This window comes from Pristiophorus japonicus, chromosome 1 (genome assembly GCF_044704955.1).
Source record: "Pristiophorus japonicus isolate sPriJap1 chromosome 1, sPriJap1.hap1, whole genome shotgun sequence".
Classification (NCBI taxonomy): Eukaryota; Metazoa; Chordata; class Chondrichthyes; family Pristiophoridae; genus Pristiophorus; species Pristiophorus japonicus.
In genome coordinates this window covers 81614045-81630389 of record NC_091977.1, presented here as the reverse complement: position 1 = coordinate 81630389, position 16345 = coordinate 81614045, and the positions used below count along the sequence as shown (strand labels likewise).

Sequence of the window (16345 nt, the reverse complement as noted above, 5' to 3'; positions counted from 1 at the left end):
TTCTTTAGTTAGCCACAGATGGATCACTTTACCCATTGAGTTTTTAGTTCTCAATGGAATGTATATTCGTTGAGATTTTTGAAATATGTCTTTAAATGTTTGCCACTGCTTATCTACCGTCATACCTTATAATCTATTTTCCCAATTTACCTTAACCAACTCGCCCCTCATATCTATGTAATTGGTTTTATTTTAGTTTAAGACTCTATTTTCGGATTTCAGTATGTCACTCTCAAACTTATTATGAAATTCTATCATAGTATGATCACTCTTCCCAAGAGGATCCTATGCTATGAGATTACTAATAAATCCAGTCTCATTACACAGTACAAAATCTAAAGTAGCCTGTTCCCTGATTGGTTCCAAGTACTTTGAAAAAATTGTACTGCAACATTTACATATACTTACATTTTCTGAAAAATTAATAAATTGCTCTTTGACCTTACATGACTGAGAAAATACTTATGAAATCTTAAACTTTTTAGGGAATCAAACATTATGTGGTGGGTGAAAAGTTGTGAGCAATGCCAAACATTTAACGGCAGGATCAACTGTTACACAGCTGGCCGAGGGAGAATACCCATTTGTAATAAATACCATTTTAAGGACTGATTGGGTCCTCCAGGTCATTCCAATGACAACATTGAACAGCCCTGTGCATCCCCGAGGTTCCACTACTGGCAAAGGTGTGTCCAAAGCCTGCTAACTATGGGAAAATTTGCAATTAGTTAGGTATGCTGCACATTCTTCACAGTAAAATTGATGGAAGGACATGGAGCGCTCCTGTCCGTCAGCGGTATCACCTGAACTGCCTGGTGACAAGAAGGATTAACATGCTGGGTTTCTGTTGAAGTAAAGTATTAAAAACAATTCAAGCCATACACTTTTAATATACTGTTTAATCAGATAATAGGATCTTTCTTGTCGTTTAATATAATCGACAGAATGTGAAGCTTACACCAGATAGCTGTTTAAAGTATTTTATGCACAACACTCAAAATATTTGCACCTGGTTCGTTATCTTTCTCGAATCCAGTAGAAATTTCTAAAATATTATATTTGCAAATGTTACACAATATAAACTTATCTTGAAAACTGCAAATGATAGTCAACATTAAAAATTTACTGAAATAACTCTCCGTATAACCCTACTTCCTTCTGTGTTCGCCCCTGGAAAAAAGCTCTCTTCCAACTCCACTTACAAAATCCCAACTTTCCAGCCTTTGGCCCTCCATTCACCACAACCTTTCCGCAACTACCGATCTGCTCAACCACACCCTCACCACCACTTTTAATGCCCTAGTCCCTATTAAAACAATTACTCTCTTTCAGCCTGGCCATTCCCCCTGGTACGGCACTCACCTTTGCTCCCTTAAGTCCAATGGACGCAGATTTGAATGGTTATGGTGGACAACTGGTTTAGCTGGCTCAACGCCAGAACTGGCTGGACCAAATAAAACATGATCGTATCCTGATCTGTCTGCTAAAATTGCTCACTATTCCTGAATCACTCTGGAATGTAAAGATAAACCCCAGGATCTATTCTCTACTATCCGTCTTCTTAAATCCCTCTTCCCTGTCTCCTCCACCGTCACCTCCGACAACTAGTATGAGGAGCTCATGGATTTTTTTGTCTCTAAGATTGAGACCATCTGTTCAGCTGCCTATACCACTTCCCTTCCTTCCCCTAGCCCACTGGACCAAACTTACTCTAAGGTTTCCCCCTGCCCTAGCCCTGAACTCGCATCTTTCTCCAGTTTCTTTCCGATCTCTCCTCATGACCTCTCCATGCTTATCTTGTCCATCAGACACACTTCCTGCTCCCACCTAACTGTTGACCACCCAACTTCCTGTTCTGACTCCCATGTTAGCTGACATTGTTAACGGTTCTCTCACCTCAGGTACTGACCACCTCTTCTTCAAATTTGCCGTCATCAGCCACCTCCTCAAAAAACATCCCTTGACCCCTCCAACCTTGCAAACTACTGCCTCATCTCCAACCTCCCTTTCCTCTCCAAAGTCCTTGAATGCGTTGTTGCCTCTATGCCCATCTTTCCCGCAACTCCATCTTTGAATCACTCCAATCAAGTTTCTGCCCCTGCCACCGTATCAAATCTGCTCTCATCAAAGTCATAAATGACATCCTTTGTGACTGTGACAAAGGTAAACTATTTCTCCTCGTCTTTCTTGATTTATCTGCAGCTTTTGACAGAGTTGATAACTCCATTCTCCTCCTATGCCTCTCCACCGTCGTCCAGTTGGACGGGATTGCACTCGCCTGGTTCCATTCCCATCTGTCTAATCTTGGCCAGAGGATCACCTGCAATGTATTCTCTTTCCACACCTGCATTGTTACCTCTGGTGTCTCCCAAGGATCTAACCTTGGCCCCTTTCTATTTCTCTCTAAATACATGCTGCCTCTTGGCAACATCATCTGAAAAAACAGCGTCAGTTTCCATATGTGCTCTGAAGATACCCAGCTCTACCTCCCTACCATTTCTCTCAACCCCTCTCTGTTCTCTAAATTGTCAGATTGCTGTCTGACATCCAGTTCTGGATGAGTTGAAATTTTCTCCAGTTATATATTGGGAAGACCGAAGCCATTGTTTTCGGTCCCCACCACAAACTCCGTTCCATAGCCACCAACTCTATCCTTCTCCCGAACATGTGTCTGAAGCTGAACCACACACTGTTCTCAACCTTGGTGTCATATCTGACCCTGAAATGAGCTTCCGACGACATATCCACATGACATCACAAAGACCGCCTATTTCCACCTCCATAACATCGCCCGTCTCCACCCTTGCCTCAGCTCATCCGCTGCTGAAACCCTCATCCATGAATTTGTTACCTTTAGACTTGACTATTCCATCACAGTCCTGGTTACCCTACGTGTTCTATCCTATGTAAACTTGAGGCCATCCAAAACTCGACTGCCCATGTCCTAAACGCATCAAGTCCCGTTTACCCATCACCGCTGTGCTCCTGGTTAAACAATGCCTCAAGTTCAAAATTCTCATCCTTGTTTTCAAATCCCTCCATGGCCTCGCCCCTCCCTATTTCTGTGATCTACTCCAGCCCCACAACTCTCCACCCCTGCTCCACCACCTCCCCCTGCCCCGAGATATCTGTGCTACTCTAATTCTGCCCTCTTGAGTATCCCTGATTATAATTGCTCAACTATTGGTGGCCATGTCCTCTGTTGCCTAGGCCCCAAGCTCTGGAATTCCCTCCTTAAACCTCTCCGCCTTGCTTTCCTCCATATAAGATGCTCCTTAAAACCTACCTCTTTGACCAAGCTTTTGGTCACCTGTCCTAATTTCCGCTTATGTGGCTCGGTGTCAACTTTTTTGTTTTATAATAAACTTGTGAAGCGCCTTGGGACGTTTTAATATGTTAAAGACGCTATATAAATAGAAGTGGTTGTCGTATAGCTTACCAAGGAACTGCTGATGGTGTTGACTCTGTGCAACAATGGTTTGCTCTGCAGAGTTAGGAATCTGTTGGCCACTTCCTGCAAAGCCATCTCCTATTCCATCCAACTTCTGCATAGGTTTATATCTGAGAAACAATATTACCAATACTGATATTTTAGAATGAAAAATACGAGAATAAAAGAATTAGAGATATGTGAAATTCCCAAGATTCCACTCCAAAAAGAGAAACAAGAATGAGAACAAATTGAAGCCTCAAACCACAAAAACTTTTGATTTCTCTGTGTGCAATGACAACACAGATGTATATAAGAATATAAGAAGTCGCGAACAAGAAAGGTCATTCAGCCCCCGAAAGCTCATCTCTCCAGTACAGCAGCTCTCACATTCAACTGTATTTCAGACATTGCCAGTGTTTTTGTCTTTACCATCTGCCAGGCAGGTTATCCCAAACATTTAGCACTCTTCGAGTAAAGTAGAGTATGCCTAATATAAGTTTTAACTTCTCATTAATTTAAATTGATACCTGTTTCTACTTTCCTGCTTTAATTTAGAATAATATTGTGGTTTCAATTACCCAACACCATCTTAAATATTATACCTCAGTAAGGTCTCCCATTAAGCTGGTTCGTTCTAGACTGTAAGTCTAGTTTTTCCTCACTTGTAGCAGTGGTATTGCAGTGGCCAGATGCAGAAATGAGTGGATGTCACATTCTCCAGAAATGATCCAGATTTGTAGCTCACATTTTCTGCTGATGGAAACGTCCACCTAATCAAGGAAAATGGTATGCAGGACTGACATAGCCTGAAATCAATATTTTAATATGCATCTGGAGCATGTTGGACCTGCTTACCATTTCCTATTGTTATGGCATTCAAGGCACCTGAAATTGATGTGCAAGGTTGCTAAGTGCCAGCAAATATTCTGGAGGTCATGGAAAGGACACAGTAATATGAAGATAAGGGCTTTCCTTTTTTCTGTTTTTTTTCCTGTTGGGACTTAGGTTCTCAGGAAAAGACATGATCACGCCTGGTAATCAACAGAGGTTTACGTTATGGCCACTCATATTACTACATACATAGATGATCTAGACGCAGGCACTTAAAGAACAAAACAACATTTTCTAAGAACATCAAATTGGGGTGGTGTGGTAAAGATTGTGAAAAACTAAAGGAGGACATGGACAGGTTAACGGGATGTGTAGGTAAGTGGCAGATACAGTCCAATATAGAAAAATTGTAAGAAGAATAGGGAAAGGAAAAATATCTTACATGATTAAGATTTTAAATAGAGTAGTTGAGCAGAGGGATCTTGGCTCAGATACACATTAAAGGTGGCAGTACAAATAGTGCTTTTTTTCAGTGGAGCTGTGAATGTTGAAAAGTGACCTGTTAGCGAGGTCTTCAAGATCAGGAAGCTTTACAATAAGGTAAATATCGATAGATTATTTTCATTGGTTGGCATCATGGTTATACAAGGTCATAAAGTGGCAAATAGTTTAGAAAAAAATCTCATTACGCTAAGTAGTTAAAATGTGGAATTCTTGGCAACAAACCATTGTTAAGGCAGAATCAATAAATTAATTTAAAAAAAAAATTAGATAATTGCCTGAAAAAGAATATGAGGGCACTGGGAGGAAAGTGGAATTAGATGAGGTCGCTCATGAGGAGAGAAACACAGGCACAGATTTGATGGGCTAAATGATCTGTTTCCGTGTTGTAATATTATAGGATTCTATGTGCAAACCATTCTGTTAGCAATAGTCTACGACATGAATCAGTTTCCAATAAAAAGAATGTTTAGAACTTAATGAATAATTGAATGTAGATTAGAAAATCTTACTTGTGTTATTTTGGAATGGGTTTGCATTCTTTCATCCAAGGAAAATTGCATGCTGTGTCACAAAAAGTGAATGCTATCCCTTTCCTACCTGTGAGCCTAAGTGCTTGTTTCCCCTGTCCTGTACTATGAGGATATGATGGATAAGACAGAAAAGTACGAAGCTGGGCACAAACCCAATTTATGTTTCAACTTAGCACATGCTGTTTGGCTAAATGTAACTCAAGAGATTTGAATCTATTATTTCTATATAATCAGGAAGTTATTGGATTCAACCATTAGAGACAGAGTGACTGAGCACTTGGATAAGTATGAGCTGATCAAAGAGTCTAACTAAACAGCAGAATAGACTCAAGGGGGCTCAATGGCCAACTTCTGTTCCTATCTTCTTATGCTGTTAATCATTTTACCATAACATAGGAACAGAAGTAGGCCATTTGGCCCCTCGAGCCTGTTCCGCCATTCAATGAGATCATAGCTGATCTGTGACCTAATGCCATATACCCGCTTGGCCCATAGCCCTTAATACCTCTGGTTAACAAAAAGTTATCAATCCCAGATTTAAAATTAACAATTGATCTAGCATCAATTGCCATTTGCGGGAGAGTTCCAAACATCTACCATCCTTTGTGTGTAGAAATGTTTCCTAATTTCACTCCTGAAAGGTCTGGTTCTAATTTTTAGACTATAGCCCCATGTCATCCCCAATCAGCCGAAATAGTTTCTCTCCATCTACCCTATCTGTTCCCCTTAATATCTTGAAAACTTCGGTCGATTAACCCTTAACCTTCTAAATTCCAGGGAATACAAACTTAATTTGTGTAATCTCTCCTTGTAACTTAACTTACCTTGGAGTCTGGTTATCACTCTGGTAAACCGAGGCTGCACTCCATCCACGGCCAATATCTCTTCTTCTTCTCTTCGAAGTCGAGGATCACGTGCTTCCACGCTAAAAATGAGTTCTCAGGTGACTGAAGAGTCCAATGTGGGGCCTACATTCTCTGTCACAGGTGGGTGGGGAGCCTGGGTTGCTGCACGCTCCTTGCACAATCGACACTTGGCTTCAGCTTGCTCTCGGCGATGAGACACGAGGTGTTCAGCGCCTTCCCGGATGCTTTTCCTCCACTTTGGACGGTCTTGGGCCAGGGATTCCCAGGACTTGATGGGGATGTTGCACTTTTTCAACGAGGCTTTGAGGGTGTCCTTGAAGAGTTTCCTCTGCCCACCTGGGGCTCGCTTGCCGTTTCGAAGCTGTGAGTAGAGCGCTTGTTTCGGGAGTCTCTTGTCAGGTATTCGGACGATGTGGCCCACCCAATGGAGCTGATCGAGCATGGGGATATGCTGGGGATGTTGGCCTGAGCGAGAACACTGATGTTGGTGCGTCAATCCTGCCAGTGGATTTGCAGGATCTTGCAGAGGCAGCGCTGATGGTACTTCTCCAGCATTTTGAGGTGCCTGCTGTACATAGTCCATGTCTCTGAGCCATATAGGAGGGTGGGTATCACTATTGCTCTGTAGACCATGAGCTGGGTTTGATGTCCTGGTCTTCAAATACTCTCTTCCTCAGCCAACCGAAGGCTGCACTGGCACACTGAAGGCGGTGTTGGACCTCGTCGTCGATGTCTGCCCTTGTTGACAGTAGGCTCCTGAGGCATGGAAAATGGTCCACGTTGTCCAAGGCCTTGTCGTGGATTTTGATAACCGGGGGGGCAGTGATGTGTGGCGGGGACAAGTTGGTAGAGGACCTTTGTCTTACAGATGTTTAGTGTAAGGCCCATGCTCTTGTACGCCTCGGTGAAGGTGTTGACAATGGTTTGGAGCTCGGCCTACGAGTGTGTGCAGACGCAAGCGTTGTCAGTGTACTGTAGTTCGATCATCATCATCATAGGCAGTCCCTCGGAATCGAGGAGGACCTGCTTCCACTCCCAAAGTGAGTTCTTTGATGGCTGAACAGTCCGATACGAGAGCCAGAGACCCTGTTACAGGTGGGCAGACATGCGTCGGGGGAAGGGGTCGGTAGGGTTGGTTTGCCGCGCGCTCCTTCCGCTGCCAGCGCCTGGCCTCTTCATGCTCCTTGCGTCGAGGTTCAAAGAGCTCAATGCCCTCCCGGATGGACTTTTTCCAACTTGGGCAGTCTGCTGCCAGGGTCTCCCAGGTGTCAGTGGTGATGTAGCACTTTACCAGGGAGGCTTTGAGGGTGTCCTTATAACGTTTCCGCTGTCCTCCTTTGGCTTGTTTACCATGAAGGAGCTCCGCATAAAGCATTTGCTTAGGGAGTATTGTACCTGACATGCGTACTATGTGGCCGATTGAATGTGGTCAGTGCTTCAATGCTGGGGATGTTGGCCTGGTTGAGGACACTAATGTTGGTGCGCCTGTCCTCCCAGGAGATTTGCAGGATCTTGTGGAGACATCGTTGGTGATATATCTCCAGCGACTTGAGGTACCTTCTGTACATCGTCCATGCCTCAGACCCATACAAGAGGGCGGGTATTGCTACAGCCCTGTAGACCATGAGTTTGGTGGTAGATTTGAGGGCCTGGTCTTCAAACACTCTTTTCCGCAGGCGGCTGAAGGCTGCGCTGGTGCACTGGAGACGATGCTGAATCTCCGCATCAATATCTGCCTTTGTTGATAAGAGGCTCCCGAGATATGGGAAATGGTCCACGTTGTCCAGAGCCGCACCGTGGATCTTGATGATTGGAGGGCAGTGCTGTGCGGCGATGACAGGTTGGTGAAGGATCTTTGTCTTACGGATGTTAAGCGTAAGGCCCATGCTTTCATATGCCTCAGTGAATACATTGACTATATCCTGAAATTCAGCCTCTGAATGTGCACAGACACAGGCATCGTCCGCATACTGCAGCTCAATGACAGAGGTTGGGGTGATCTTGGACCTGGCCTTGGATCTTGGATCACTCCAGCGGGGAACTTGTTGATTGTAAGGTGGAGCATGGCCGTGAGGAAGATTGAGAAGAGGGTTGGAGCGATAACACAGCCCTGTTTGACTCCGGTCCGGATCGAAAAAGTCCATGTATATAAGGGCTGGCGCTGCTCCCTGCATTTTTCCTGCAACTAGCGTGCTGCAAAGATCATGTCTGTTGTGCCCCGGAGGGGACGAAATCTGCATTGTGATTCTGGGAGGAGCTCTTCGGCCACAGGGAGAAGTCGATTGAGTAGAACTCGAGCAACAACTTTCCCAGTGGCTGATAGCAGGGAGATTCCCCTGTAGCTGCCGCAGTCGGACTTGTCCCCCTTTTCAAAAATGGTCACGATCACTGCATCTCTGAGATCTCCCGGCATGCTCTCCTCCCTCCAGATGAGAGAGATGAGGTCATGTATCTGCGCCAACAGCGCCTCTCCACCATATTTTAGCGCCTCAGCAGGGATTCCATCCGCACCCGTAGCCTTGTTATTCTTAAGCTGTTTTATGGCTTTGCCAACCTTGTGCAACGTTGGAGTTTCACTGAGTTGGTGGCAGGTGGCATGCTGCGGGATGGAATCGAGCACACTCGTGTCAAAGGCAGAATCTTGATTGAGGAGATCTTCAAAGTGCTCCTTCCATCGGGCCCTGACAGCCTCGGTGTCCTTGATGAGTGTTTCCCCGTTCTTGGCCAGGAGTGGGGTGGCACCTTGGGAGTTTGGGCCATAGGTGGCCTTGACTGCAGTGAAGAATCCTCGCATATCGTGGCTGTCGGCCAGTTGTTGTATCTCCTGTGCTTTCTCCATCCACCACCTGTTCTTTAGGTCCCGAGTTTTTTGTTGGACCTGAGCCTTGAGCCATCTGTAATGTTGTTTTGCAGCTCCCGAGTTGGGCTGTTGCTTGAGGCTTAGAATTGCTTTGTGCTTGCGATCTATTAGTTCTTCGATCTGCTGATCATTTTCATCAAACCAGTCCTGATGTTTTCTGGTTGAGTGACCAAGTGTCTCTTCACAGGCAATGGTTATAGAGACCTGGAGGGCAGACCAAGCGCAATGGGGATTTAGCATCTCAGGGTCATCAAGGACCACCAGATTGGCTGTGAGGCGCTGGCTGTATAGGGCTCTCTTAGCTGGGTCTCTAAGTGCCCAGCATTAACTTTTTTGCGGAACTGCTTCTGCTGTCTCCTCTGCTTTGGGGCAATGTCAATGTTGATGATTGATCGGATTAGGCGGTGGTCCGTCCAGCAGTCGTCAGCTCCTGTCATGGCACGGGTGATGCGCACATCCTTGCGATCCTTAGCTCGAACGATGACATAGTCAAGCAGGTGCCAGTGTTTGGAGCGAGGGTGTTGCACGATGCCTTGTATTTGTCCCTCTGGCGGAACAGGGTGTTGGTAATAAGGAGTTCATGTTCTAGGCATTTTGTCAGGAGTAGGGTACCGCTGGAATTGGCTTTCCCTACCCCCTCTCTGCCAATCACGCCTCCCCAGAGGGCTGTGTCTTTGCCAATCCCAGCATTAAAATCACCCAGGAGGATCAGGTTGTCGCCCAAGGGGACACTGGACAAGGATGTCTCGAGGTTGGAATAAAAACCCTCTTTAGCCTCATCTGTTGCATCGAGCGTGGGGGCGTACACACTGATGACTGTGGCACATTGGTTCCAAGATAGGATGATACGGAGTCTCATGAGGCATTCGTTGACCCCACAGGGAGAGTCTTTGAGGCGGTCGACCAGCTCATTCTTGACGGCAAAGCCGACTCCATGAAGGCAGCATTCTGCCTCTGGTTTCCCTTTCCAGCAGAAGGTGTAACCTCCACCATATTCCTTCAACTGGCCTTCCCCTGCCCGCCAGGTCTCGCTTACGGCGGCGATGTCAATGTCAAAACGTCCGAGTTCCCGGGCAACTATGGCGGTGCGACGTTCTGGCCTGTTGCTGTTGGGATTGACCATGAGGGTCCTGACGTTCCAGGTCCCGAACTTCAGACTGACGGAGTGGAAGATGCCTGTGCGTGAGTTCTTTTAATGTGGGGTGGCCGCTGCACACCAGCAACCACATGGGCTTAGCTGAACAAGGTCGTGGTCCAGTGGCAAGGGGGTCCATGACAACTGGAGACCAGGCACAGCTCGATAAGCCTAATTGTCTACGGCAAAGTGTTGGCCGCAAGCTCGGCGTAGGGTAGTGCCATTGATGGTAGATGGCCCGAGGCTAGGTTGGGGGGCAGACATTAGGAAGGTCATTTCCAAAGTTATTTAAAAAGATTAAAAGTTGATAAAGGTTCCCAATTTATTTGAAAAGTTTCTAAAATTTGTTAAAACGTTTTAAGAAGTTTCTAAGAGTTGTTAAAAATCTAAGATGTAAATCAGTAATAGATTATAAAAGTTTACCCAATTTAAAAAGTTTCTAGTTCGATGACAGAGGATGGAACGACCTTGGATCTGGACTGGAGGAGGTGTAGGTTGAACAGATTCCCGTTTGCTCTGTAATTTTGCTCCACTCCAGTGGGGAGCTTGCTGAGGGTGAGATGGAGCATTGCAGCAAGGAAGATCGAGAAGAGCGCTGGTGCGATGATACAGCTTTGCTTGACCCTGGTCCGAATGTGGAATAGGTCTGTGGTGGATCCGTTGGTCAGGATCACGGCTTGACTGTCATCGTGGAGCAGGAGGAGGAAGGTGACAAACTTTTGGGGCAGCTGAAATGGAGGAGGACGTCGAAACATAGAAAATAGGTGCAGGAGTAGGCCATTCGGCCCTTTGAGCCTGCACCACCATTCAATAAGATCATAGCTGATCATTCACCTCAGTACCCCTTTCCTGCTTTCTCTCCATAACCCTTGAACCCTTTAGCCGTAAGGGCCATATCTAACTCCCTCTTGAATATATCCAATGATGACGCTCCATTATCCCTCGCAGTTGACAGTGTCGAAGGCCTGTGTGTGGTCAAAGAAGGCCACGTACAAGGGTTGGTGCTGTTCCCTGCATTTTACTTGTAATTGCCGTGCGATGAAGATCAATATATCCTGCCTAAGGTGTGGTGCCCAGAACTGCTTACAGTACTCCAGGTGTGGTCTAACCAGGGTTGTGTATAGTTGCAGCATAACTTCTAGCCCTTGTATTCTAGTCCTCTAGATACAAGGGTCAGCATTCCAATAGACTTTTTGATTATTTTCTGTATCTGTTCATGGCATTTTAAAGATCTATGTCCATGAACCCCCAATTCTCTTTGGACCTCCACTGTTTTTTTTAGCTTTTCACCATTTAGAACGTACCTTGTTCTATCCTTTTTTGGTCCAAAGTGGATGACCTCACTTTTGTCTATCTTGAAATCCATTTGCTATAGTTTTACCCATTCACTTAATCTATCAATATCTCTTTGTAATTTTATGCTTTCACCTACACAGCCTAAATTGCCACCTATCTTTGTGTCATCGGCAAATTTGGATATATGACTTTTTATGCCATCATCTAAGTCGTTAATAAATACTGTGAATAGTTGCAGCCCCAACACAGATCCCTAAGGGACACTACTAATCATATCCTGCCAATTTGAGTACCTACCCGTTATTCCTATTCTCTGTCTCCTGCCGCTCAGCCAATTTCCGACCCAGGTCAAAAATTTGCCATCGATTCCATGGGCTTCTACCTTAGTTAACAGTCTCTTGTGTGGGACTTTAAAATGCCTTCTGTAAGTCCAAATAAATAACACCCATAGACATTTCCCTGTCCACTACTTCAGTCATCTCCTCAAAAAGTTTGAATATATTTATAGTAATGATGCGACAATCATTGATCCTACACAAAGAAGTGGAACACATTCACAGTTGCAATTACATCAATAGCCACTGTTAGTAAAAGAACTCTATCCAATTAACAAAATTGCATATTACAGTAAAGAAACAATGTCCTGAAATGGTCTGAAAGCTATAATCTAATATTGAGATGCAGATGATACTTAAAAAACATTTCGCCAGTTTCTTTCGTCATCTGAATTTGTCCGATTGGATGGCTGCTTTGCAATCCCAATTGGGTATCTATGATTCTCTGTATCAGCTAAAGGTGGCTGCTTTTGACAAGCAGTGCTGTTACCATATAAAATTCTCCTTGCTAATTTATTATTCATATTATGTAACTGTCACTCATAACATTTTACTGTTTTTGCCAGGAAATCATTATGACACTGAAGTTTTATCCAGATTGCAATGAGTACAGTGTTACAAACTAATTTGCTTTGTCAGATGATTAGATTGTGCCAGATTTTTCTGTGGCAAGGCATCTAACGGCATCTGCCATTAGGTAGACTTGCCTCTGCACCCTGCAGCTCAAAAAACTTTGCCCACAAAGTGTGAGTTGACAATGATGCAGCGAGGGAAACAGGGCATCAGAGACCTGTGTGAACAGGGCAATCAACAGGGTATCTCCTTAACCAATGAGATTTAAGGATTGGGCAATAAACACAGGAAGAACTGAGAAGGTGGGTGAATTGAAGAGGTTGAATTCTAAGGCAAATCAGGTAAAGAAAGAAAAATAAACAGAGGGCAAGAAAGATTGAATTAATAGAGAGACAAAGAGACAGAAAGAAAAGAACAAAAATTTAAATTTTTTATTTTGACATTTTTAAAATCTCCCTGAAAAATTGAAAACCTTAAGGAATGAGACTCCATACTTGTAATAGTTAATTTAATGGGAGTCAGCAACACTCATCACATTGCTAAAAGGGTACTTATACCTGTAATGACAAGACTTAACTTTCTATGGAGAGTTTAATGGGAAACTTTTGGATATTTACATTTAACCCCGCACCTGTTCCTCACCTGAAGTTGCTTTATCGTTTATCCACAAATAACAGCGAGTGCTATTCTGGAGATGAGGGGGTTACCTTATGATGATTGAGTAGACTGGGTCTTTACTCGTTGGGAGTTCAGAAGGATGAGGGGTGATCTTATAGAAACATTTAAAATAATGAAAGGGATAGGCAAGATAGAGGCAGAGAGGTTGTTTCCACTGGTCGGGGAGACTAGAACTAGGGGGCACAGCCTCAAAATACGGGGGAGCCAATTTAAAACTGAGTTGAGAAGGAATTTCTTCTTCCAGAGGGTTGTGAATCTGTGGAATTCTCTGCCCAAGAAAGCAGTTGAGGATAGCTCATTGAATGTATTCAAATCACAGATAGGTAGATTTTTAACCAATAAGGGAATAAAGGGTTATGGGGAGCGGGCTAGATGGCCTACTCCTGTTCCTAATTCTTATGATCTTATGTTCTATTAGCCTTGCCGTTATTTTGACAGCAAATTCTGAACCAATAATATCTAGAACTTCATATAATCTTAAAAAAGGAAGGAAAGAAAATAGAATTAATGTTTAAAAAGATAGCGGAGGTCAACATCCTGTTTTGAGAGCTGCAAGCGAGACATAGATGTGTGTATTTGTAGCCAAATGAAGCTGTTACCTCTGTTTCTGATGCATGGGTTGTTGCCTCATAGCCATGTACTGCATGTCCTCCTGTAAACGATTTAGTGGGGAGTCTGGTTTAATCCGGATGCCATAATAGTGATATTTAGAGTTTCCCCTATGAAAGAAAAAATGTTTTAAATAAAAATAATTAATCATTGCAATAATATTCAAAAAATAAGAACAAAGCTGGCATGTAACTAACCTTGTACCTAGCCGCCTGGTGCGCAAACCCATGAAAATGGAGCGAATGAGTTTCCCAAAAGAAGCTGCATTCACTGGGTCAAGCTTCTGTTCCTGACAGTGACGCAGATAGTGGTTGTACAGAGTACTTCTAGGAAGGCTGACACCTTCTGCTGTCTCATAGTTGTCCAATAACCACTGAAGCTAAAAACAAACATAAAAATAGTATTTGTAGGACTATTTTTCTAGTTATGTGTTTGTATAAAGCACAGTTTGAATATAATGGCCACACATGGTGAGAGGTTAAATTCCCTGCGCTGAATGGTAAAGCTCCCCAGATATCCCTGAGTTAAGTGGGTCTGGGGTCCATAGTTAGGTTGGAGACAGGAGTGGGGATATTGGGGCAGAAAGCAGTGGAAGTTTGGGGGTCAGGAGTGGCAACGATGCAGCGTGGTGGTGGTGGTGGGAGCGGGGGAAGAGATGGCAATCTGTCCCTTTAATGTGGGGCGTGTGAAGAGCACTCCTGCTCCTCCCGGCTCCACGTTCAAATAACTTACCTTCTTGCTTGGGCCTAGCAGGTGATCCCCAGGCCTCAGGGCTAACCAATCTTCCAGAGGGGGCCTCAAACAAGTGTTCGGGCACGATTTGTATATACAAATTTGCCAACGCCTGTTTTAGACGTGGTAAGCAACGCATATTCTTTTGATCCAGAGATACTAGCACCTCCGTTTGTTGCAAATAATGATGCAAATATGCAAATTACTATTAACCAAATCAGATTAGTTTTAACCAATTATTATTCACCAGAACAGTGAAAACACCAGTGATGGGTTCTGCAATTAAAGGCTGGACCAAAGCTGTATTATACTGCATTTAAAGTTGTGCTAGAGCCACCAGGAATGTTGTGGTGCGTGCTCAAGGATTAAGTGTTGACCACATACAGTAGACACGTCAAATCACTGGAGAAATACCACTAACGATATCTCCGCAAGATCCTACAAATCCCCTGGAATACAGACGCACCAACGTTAGCGTCCTTGACCAGGCCAACATCCCCAGTATCGAAGCACTGACCACACTTGACCAGCTCCGCTGGGCAGGCCACATTGTTCGCATGCCTGACACAAGACTCCCAAAGCAAACGCTCTATTCGGAACTCCTACATGGCAAGTGAGCTCAAGGTGGGCAGAGGAAGCGTTTCAAGGACACCCTCAAAGCCTTCTTGATAAATTGCAACACCCCCATCGACACCTGGGAGACCCTGGCCAAAGACCGCCCTAAGTGGAGGAAGTGCATCCGGGAGGGCGCTGAGCACCTCGAGTCTCATAGCCAAGAGCATGCAGAAACCAAGCACAGGCAACGGAAGGAGCATGCGGCAAACCAGTCCCACCCTCCCTTTCCTTCAATGACTGTCTGTCCCACCTGTGACAGAGACTGTAATTCCTGTAGTGGACTGTTCAGTCGCCTAAGAATTCATTTTTAGAGTGGAAGCAAGTCTTCCTCGATTTCGAGGGGCTGCCTATGATGATGACTGACCTGCAAGTAGTTTGTATCTCCCTTGGTCTGCAGCATGACAGAGAAAATGAGCAGAGGTGACACAGAGCAGGACAAGCTGCTAGATGAGGCAGGAAGGGGAGAAGAGCTCTCAGCAGGAGACCATATCCATCCAGCGTCTTCAAGGAGCAATTCTCCTACCTCAACCTTAGCGAAGAACAGTGCATGCGACGTCTGCATTTTACTAAGAGGTGGCCTCAGTCCAGTGGCTGTAAAGATGACCGTGACCTTGAACTTCTTTGCGTCGGGTTCCTTCCACGCTGGAGCAGGTGACATCTGTAACACCTTCCAGTTCGCTGTACACTCCTGTATAAGAGAGGTGTGAAGCCTGTATGCAAGGAGAGTTGAATACATTTCATTCTCTCTTGCCAGAGAGAAGTAGGCGGAGTGAGTTTGCAGCTTCGCCAGGATAACAGGCTTCCCCAAGTTGCAGGGTGCCATTGACTGCACACACGTCACTTGGCGAGCTTCGCATCTCAATTCGGAGATGTACCCCCACAACCGGAAGGGATTCCACTCCCTCAATGCCCAGCTGGTGTGCGACCATACTCAGTGCATCATGCAAGTCAATGCTTGGTATCCTGGCAGCTGCCACGATGCCTTCATTTTCCAACAGTCCGCTGTGCCATCAGCATTTGAGCCACTAAAACAAACCAGAGGGTGGCTACTGGGCGACAAGGGCGATCCATCGACCACCTGGCTCATGACTCTGCTGCGTAACCTAACCACACGTTGGCAGCATGCAGAAAAACGGAAGCCATGCTGCCACACGAAATCTTAAACAACGTTTTAGCTGCCTGGACCGCTCTGGAGGAGCCCTGCAGTACTCACCAGAGTGTGTCTCAAGATTCGTCGTGGTCTGCTGCACAACCACTGGCGGTGTGGCAGTGGCGGGAGCACGAATGCTGTCATCCTGAGAGAAGACAGCATGTTTGCCCTCCATCGAGCCACAGCCACTCCCTCGGG

At 45.1% G+C, this 16345-nt stretch overlaps 1 protein-coding gene across 3 annotated transcripts in view; it reads right to left on the bottom strand.

The window, feature by feature from the left end:
- The window catches only part of rfx3 (regulatory factor X, 3 (influences HLA class II expression)), a 576400-nt gene that overhangs the window by 109830 nt on the left and 450225 nt on the right, over window positions 1-16345 (bottom strand). For all 3 annotated transcript variants that reach the window (XM_070881253.1, XM_070881273.1, XM_070881264.1), the window contains 3 exons: window positions 13848-14029; window positions 13641-13760; window positions 3440-3561 (listed from right to left, as the gene is read on the bottom strand). In XM_070881253.1, the coding sequence (XP_070737354.1) occupies window positions 3440-3561; window positions 13641-13760; window positions 13848-14029 (424 nt within the window). The remainder of the gene's footprint in view (window positions 1-3439; window positions 3562-13640; window positions 13761-13847; window positions 14030-16345) is intronic.